Genomic DNA, 7,377 nt, shown 5'->3' with positions numbered 1-7,377 from the left:
GAGCGAAGAAAAAAAGAAGAAGCGAAACTGAAACAGATTCTCTCAACAGTCACCGGGAAAAATGTCACGGCACGAGAACGACCGTCCACTTCTGATCGAGAGATTAGACGAGGAGGAGGAAGAGAGAGCGTACGACGAGACCGAGAAAGTTCACATCGTGAGAGACGAGGACGACGACAACGAGAGGGATCTCGAATACAGCGTCGGATGCGGCGGCGCGCCGCCGTTCTCGTGGAGGAAGTTATGGCTATTCACCGGACCTGGATTTCTGATGAGCATTGCGTTTCTCGATCCAGGGAACCTCGAAGGAGATCTCCAAGCCGGCGCCGTCGCCGGATACTCGCTTCTGTGGTTGCTTATGTGGGCGACGGCGATGGGGCTTTTGGTTCAGCTTTTATCGGCGAGGCTCGGTGTCGCGACGGGTCGTCACTTGGCGGAGCTTTGCCGTGAGGAGTATCCGACTTGGGCGGGTATGGTTTTGTGGGTTATGGCGGAATTGGCGTTGATTGGATCTGATATTCAGGAAGTCATTGGAAGTGCGATTGCTATCAAGATTTTGACCAATGGGATTTTGCCTCTCTGGGCTGGTGTCGTTATCACTGCTCTCGATTGGTATTAACACAAAAACCTCAATCTCTTAATTCCCAATGTTAGCCTAATCTAATCAAAGTTTTGAAGCTTTAGCTATTATGCTTATTGTGTTAGTCTCCTTGCTTCATTTATTCACTGTAGATTGTTTAAATTTCGAGTATTAAATGTTCTTCTTGAGCTGTTAATTGACTATTAGCTGTGTTGGATTCTTGATTTGACATGAGTTTTTTGTCGTTATGTGTCTCCTTGTGTCATTGAGTGATTGATATGTGTGTGTGTTTTTCGCTACAGTTTCGTCTTCTTGTTTCTTGAGAACTACGGAATTAGGAAGCTCGAGGCAGTGTTTGCGGTTTTAATCGGAACAATGGCAATCGCATTCGCTTGGATGTTTGGTCAAGCCAAGCCAAGTGGCTCTGAGCTTCTTATTGGTTAGGCTTTCTTTGTTCTCTCTCTTTTTTTAAACCAGTTCTTACTTAACAAGTTCTAAAGAAGTCTGCTTTGCATGTTCTTGCAGGCATATTGGTACCGAGACTGAGCTCAAGAACAATACAAAAAGCAGTTGGAGTTGTGGGTTGCATTATAATGCCACACAATGTGTTTCTTCACTCGGCTCTTGTTCAATCGAGAGAAGTCGATAAACGACAGAGATACCGAGTCCAAGAAGCTATAAACTACTACACAATCGAATCAACCATCGCTCTTTTTCTCTCCTTCATGATCAACCTCTTTGTCACAACGGTTTTCGCTAAAGGGTTTTACAACACTGACCTCGCCGATAGCATTGGCTTGGTTAACGCGGGACAGTATCTTCAGGACAAATATGGAGGCGGGTTGTTCCCAATACTGTACATTTGGGGAATCGGGTTATTGGCTGCTGGTCAAAGCAGCACCATCACAGGTACCTACGCAGGACAGTTCATCATGGGAGGGTTTCTTAATTTCAAAATGAAGAAATGGATGAGAGCTTTGATCACACGTAGCTGCGCAATCATCCCTACTATCATCGTTGCTCTAGTGTTTGATTCATCGGAAGCTACACTCGATGTGTTAAACGAGTGGCTTAACGTGCTTCAGTCCATTCAAATCCCCTTTGCGCTCATTCCATTACTGTGTTTGGTTTCCAAGGAACAAATCATGGGTAGTTTCAAAATCGGTCCTTTGTATCAGGTTTGTGATCTATCTTATATGCTTTTGTTTTAAATACATTCATAAAGAAACCTTCTTCTTGAGCTCTGACATTTTGTGCAGACTATCGCGTGGCTTGTTGCTGCGCTTGTGATAATGATCAACGGTTATCTTTTGCTTGAGTTCTTCTCCTCGGAGGTTAGTGGCATCGTCTATACTGGTTTCGTGACTGCGTTTACGGCTTCGTATGGTGCATTCATAGTCTATCTCATCGCTCGTGGCATCAATTTCACTCCGTGGCGCTCTAAAGCAGAGTCTAGTCGATGAGAATGGACCAAACCAGAACAATGTAGCTCTATGTGTTTTGATCATTAGGAAAAGGGAGAAAATGAGTTATTAGCCTGTGTTTTGTATGTTGAACAACCAAAAAAATAGCTTATCTTTTTGTATCTTATGTATCATAAAGTGGCTCTTGTTTTTGTTTTGGTGTAACTGAAAACTAGTCATAGGATGATGATGATCGTTCTATGTATTAGTAGATAGATCCAAATTAATAGCATCATTTCACCATCTACTGTTGTTGTTGTGGATTTTAACTTAATAATCTCATAATAATATCCAGATTGAGAAAATTCATTTGTTTCAACAGAGGAACCCATTTTAGTGTTATTAAATGCATTACACATGAGAACTTAATTTGGGAATGAAAGTTGGTCATAGTAGTGTTGAAGAATAGGGGCCTAGAAGAATTAGATTAGTACTACAGTATAATGGAACAGTACAAACTACAATAATTGAAAATGAAACAGAACATAGTGATATGATCATCAGACATTATTTTTCATTTCCCAAACAATGTAGAAAATGAAAATTAAATCTCTGATTTAATCATAATAATTCGTTTTTGTGGTTTTGAAAATAAAAAAATTCAATGAAAAATTGATTTTATTTTGTCCGGTCTGTTCCCTCTCGTCCCATATAATCATATTCGGACCAACTTACAAAATCGCATAATAACCATAATCATTTTTTAAGGGGAATCTAGAAAATACGACTTTGACAATATTATCTTGCAAAAATGCCATTACACGTTAGATTTTTTCAACATACAAATGTTTCATACCAAAAAATCAACTTTTCAAAAATCTTGTTAATTTGCAGTTGCCAATAATTTTTTTGGGGGTCAAATTATTGCACTGTTACAAATCATAAGCAAAGTCTTATTGTGAAAAAAAAAAGGTGAAAGTGAAAGGAGGAGCTGACAAGAAATTTACGAGAAGGCTTAAAAAACATTACAACGGCTTTGCCAGCAAATTTTCAATCTGACCAATTGGAAAAGCGATAGAGAACTCTTGGAATCCTTTTTTTTATGTTCTTTCGAGAAAAAAAAAATAATAATAATAATACAGAGAGAAGAAGAAGAAGAAAAATTGCTTTTACGTGCTCAACTATAATCGGCGAGACGGAGGAAGATCGATCGAGAGAGATAGAAAGGTTGATTTCTCCTCACCGGAATCATCTTCTTCTTCTTGACGTGCATGTATGTTCTTCTCTCTCTGTCTTAGTTTCGATCTATCTACTTAGGGTTTTTAAATTTTCCCCCTTTTTCCTGTTCCTTAAGCTCTCCGTCAAAACTCTTTCTCACATTTCGAGAGACCCTTTGATCAATTTCTAACCTTGTCTCTAGATTTCCTGTTAATTTTGAATTTTTGTTTTCAGTTATATTTTTGTTTGAATTTGAATTGGGGAGATTTATTAGGTTTTGGAATGGCGTTTTCCTCGGAATTTATGAGTTGAAGGATTCCATAAGTTGTTGATTATCCATTTCGTATCCAATGTCTTAGCAAGTTAATTTCATTCCAAATTCGTTTTTGCCCTTTTGATCTAAAGCTTCAATCTTTGTTGTTGTTTGTTTTTTTCCAGGGTGGAAATGGAAATCTCTGTGTTGAAAATGCTTGTCGATGGCATCTCGTCGTTTCTAAATCTGTCATCTTCAAGGCATATCGATTTAGACCCATTTGAGAAGTACTATAAAAGGGTTGAAGAGTTATTGAGAGTGTTGAAGCCTGTGGCAGATGCTGTTATCAGCTCCGATCTTGTTTTGGAGGAGAAACTTGGTAAAGCATTTGAAGAATTGGCTCAAGATGTTGATCAATCGAGAGATCTTTTCAGAAGTTGGCACGCATTCTCCAGCAAAGTCTATTTTGTAAGTTCCTAAACTTCTCATCTCGGTTTTTTTTGAAGCTATATGGAGTTTAAACAAGCCTGGATTAGCTTGGTCATTGATTATTCAGGAGTTTCAATATTTGCTTATGATATTGGTACTCTTATCTATACAAGACATTACATACACTACGATACTTTCCGCTGACTTGACTATTCAATTTCTCACCCTAGCTAAGTTGTCTTTCGGTTTTAGCTTGACGGTTCTAAGATAAAGCTAATGACCATCGTGTTATTCTAAACCTCTTCTTGAGCTTTGGTTACTGATAATATTGTTCTCTTACTATCACGTCTAGGTCCTCCAAATTGAATCTTTGATACCAAAGATGCGAGACACTATTGTAGATACTTTCCAGTTTCTGAAGTCCTCTAAGAACGACCTACCTCTTGAACTGAGTCCAGCTTCCCTCGAGGTACCTTCCCCTTACATTTAGATATCTTGTATCAATTTCCATGGTTGATATCCGGTGTACATCCTAATGCTGCCGACTACTTTATGCTTTGTCGTGTTGTATACATTAGCAATTGACTCAAATTGCATGATATGCGAATGGTTAATTTACATATATATGTAATTGCAGAAATGTCTAGAGAAGGTTAAGCATCTTAGTTATGAAGAGATATCTTCAGTCATTGATGGTGCTCTGAGGGATCAGAGAGATGGTGTTGGACCTAGCCAAGAGATCTTGGTGAAAATTGGAGAGAACACTGGGCTGAGATCAAACCAGGAGATTCTGATTGAAGCTGTTGCTCTGGAGAGGCAGAAAGAGATCGCCGAGCAGTCTGAGAATAATTCAGAAGTCGAGTTCCTTGACCAACTGATTGTTATCGTAAACCGCATGCACGAACGTCTTCTTCTGATCAGACAGACTCAGACCTCTAGTGTCGCCATTCTCGCCGACTTCTTTTGCCCTCTTTCCCTTGAAGTAATGACTGATCCAGTGATTGTGTCATCAGGACAAACATATGAAAAGGCGTTCATCAAGAGATGGATTGATTTAGGTTTAAAAGTTTGTCCCAAGACTCGACAGACTCTGACTCACACGACTCTAATACCCAATTACACCGTCAAGGCCTTAATCGCTAACTGGTGTGAGACAAACGATGTCAAGCTACCTGATCCCAATAAATCAACGAGCTTAAACGAGTTATCTCCTCTTTTGTCATGTACAGACTCCATTCCTAGCACGGCTGCTGGTGTTTCTACTCATAGAGTTAGCAACAAGTCAAATGATTGGGATGCTTCTACAGGTGAGACCGGGAAGCCTTCATTCTCAAGAGAAGGTGCTTCTCCTTCACGTCCCGCTTCTGGCTTGGACACTTCTTTACCAGGTGTATCTGGAAACGGGTTCGGTTTGGACGCCAGGAGGATATCGCTAAATGATTCTGAAGATAGATCTAACGATTCTCGAGAAATGAAGACAGATGTATCTGTATCTTCAACTACACAAGGCTCGGTGGAAAACGGACAAACATCTGAAAATCACCATCATAGGTCCCCTTCTGCTGCCAGCACTGTTTCCAACGAGGAGTCTCCAAGAGCAGAAGCAAACGAGAATTCAGAAGAATCAGCTCATGCTACACCTTACAGCAGCGATGCTTCAGGAGAAATTAGATCAGGGCCTCTTGCTGCAACCACTCCAGCAGCTACACGCAGGGATTTGTCTGATTTCTCCCCAAGATTTATGGATAGACGTAATAACCGTGGTCAGTTTTGGCGACGTCCATCAGAGAGGCTTGGTTCACGGATTGTCTCAGCGCCTTCGAATGAGACAAGGCGTGATCTCACTGAGGTCGAGAACCAAGTTACGAAATTGGTGGAGGAGCTGAAAAGCAGTTCATTGGATATTCAGAGACAAGCAACCGCAGAGCTAAGGCTGCTAGCTAAGCACAACATGGATAACAGGATAGTTATAGGGAACTCTGGTGCAATCGTCTTATTAGTGGAACTACTTCACTCAACCGACTCAGCTACACAGGAAAATGCTGTTACCGCACTTCTCAACTTGTCCATTAACGACAACAACAAGAAAGCAATCGCTGATGCTGGTGCAATTGAGCCGCTCATTCACGTGCTCGAAAACGGTAGCTCTGAAGCCAAGGAGAATTCAGCTGCTACACTCTTCAGCCTCTCTGTGATAGAAGAAAACAAGATTAAGATTGGTCAGTCTGGTGCAATAGGGCCTCTTGTGGATCTACTCGGTAATGGTACCCCTCGGGGTAAGAAAGACGCTGCTACTGCATTGTTTAATCTATCGATACATCAAGAAAACAAAGGGACGATCGTGCAATCAGGGGCTGTGAGGTATCTGATAGATCTAATGGATCCAGCAGCTGGGATGGTTGATAAAGCGGTTGCTGTTTTGGCAAATCTGGCTACAATCCCTGAAGGGAGAAACGCGATTGGTCAAGAAGGAGGGATCGCTCTTCTTGTTGAAGTCGTTGAGTTGGGTTCAGCTAGAGGGAAAGAAAACGCTGCAGCAGCTCTTCTTCAGCTTTCTACCAACAGTGGTCGATTCTGCAACATGGTTCTTCAAGAAGGAGCTGTTCCTCCTCTCGTCGCTCTCTCACAGTCTGGTACTCCCAGAGCCAGAGAAAAGGTACAAACTTTAATAAATATTTCATCTTCTGCTTTATGCTTTTTGGTTAAAGAATCGACTCTACTTCAATTGTTTTGAAGAGTTTGATGTTGTTCTAACGTTTTGGGAGGATCTTGTAACTTATTCAGGCACAGGCGTTGCTTAGTTACTTCAGGAACCAAAGGCATGGAAACGCCGGGCGTGGCTGATGGATGATGATGATGATGAGGATGATGATAATGATGCATAGGTTCCTCGGTGCCTATATTGTGTTTGTCTTCTTACCAAAAGTAGTGATTTTGTACAAAAAGGAGGTTTCTTCTGCAAATAATTCAATACCCAAGATTTTGTTGATTCTCTGCATTCTTTGATTTTCGATTTGATATTCCCAGGAGTAAACTTTGATATTCGAATAGAAATATTTTTGTTTTTATCTGATTTGTAATGTAAGTCTTTTGAAGGAAACATTAATGTAGTTCTGAATGTGAATTTGAGTGAGAATATTTAACCATTGTTGGACTACGCAGCAAAGCTGATTCTGTGTAAGAGTTCATGTACATTTTGAACCTTTATTTTTTGTGTGGCTTTACATTAAAAGAGACAGGAACGAGAACCGGAGCGATTTCCATCAGTTTCTTGACGAGCGACAAAGCCTTCGCGTCGGATCCGGGTCGGGTTCCCCATGAATCGACCCAGAACCTGTTTCTGACGACGATCTTCGAGATATGGAGAAGAGGGAGGAGATTATTCCGGGTCGACCCGGATCTCCAATTGGGGAAATGGGTAACTACCGGAAGATCCGTTTGAAAAATCGAATTTGTTACAAAAAAAAGTGGAAAAATCCCACATCGACAAAAAA

The 7,377-nt window shown here is 40.8% G+C and overlaps 2 protein-coding genes across 2 annotated transcripts; both read left to right on the top strand.

Annotated features, from left to right (window-relative positions):
- The first annotated feature begins 11 nt into the window (after positions 1 to 11).
- Positions 12 to 2,290, top strand: LOC18021783 (metal transporter Nramp3). The gene is made up of 4 exons (XM_006404721.2): positions 12 to 612; positions 883 to 1,019; positions 1,106 to 1,758; positions 1,840 to 2,290. Exons 1-4 carry the CDS (start codon positions 62 to 64, stop codon positions 2,041 to 2,043), a joined length of 1,545 nt encoding a protein of 514 aa, XP_006404784.1. The 5' UTR covers positions 12 to 61; the 3' UTR covers positions 2,044 to 2,290.
- Positions 2,291 to 3,108: 818 nt separating this feature from the next.
- Positions 3,109 to 7,018, top strand: LOC18021782 (U-box domain-containing protein 4). Its single transcript, XM_006404720.2, has 5 exons — positions 3,109 to 3,256; positions 3,640 to 3,922; positions 4,236 to 4,352; positions 4,521 to 6,539; positions 6,668 to 7,018. Coding segments are annotated over exons 1-5 (2,481 nt in total). The 5' UTR covers positions 3,109 to 3,254; the 3' UTR covers positions 6,728 to 7,018.
- The last annotated feature ends 359 nt before the right edge of the window (positions 7,019 to 7,377 follow it).

This window comes from Eutrema salsugineum, unplaced genomic scaffold, assembly GCF_000478725.1.
Source record: "Eutrema salsugineum unplaced genomic scaffold, Eutsalg1_0 scaffold_15, whole genome shotgun sequence".
Lineage (NCBI taxonomy): Eukaryota > Viridiplantae > Streptophyta > Magnoliopsida > Brassicales > Brassicaceae > Eutrema > Eutrema salsugineum.
The sequence above is the reverse complement of the archived record's forward strand: the minus strand, read 5'-3'. Positions and strand labels throughout refer to the sequence as shown.

Coding starts and splice junctions, on each gene's coding strand:
- LOC18021783 (XM_006404721.2), top strand. CDS start 62: ATGTCACGGCACGAGAACGACCGTCCACTTCTGATCGAGAGATTAGAC. Junction 1,020..1,105: donor TGGCTCTGAGCTTCTTATTG/GTTAGGCTTTCT, acceptor ATGTTCTTGCAG/GCATATTGGTACCGAGACTG. Junction 1,759..1,839: donor AAATCGGTCCTTTGTATCAG/GTTTGTGATCTA, acceptor CATTTTGTGCAG/ACTATCGCGTGGCTTGTTGC.
- LOC18021782 (XM_006404720.2), top strand. Junction 3,923..4,235: donor TCTCCAGCAAAGTCTATTTT/GTAAGTTCCTAA, acceptor TATCACGTCTAG/GTCCTCCAAATTGAATCTTT. Junction 6,540..6,667: donor CTCCCAGAGCCAGAGAAAAG/GTACAAACTTTA, acceptor TAACTTATTCAG/GCACAGGCGTTGCTTAGTTA.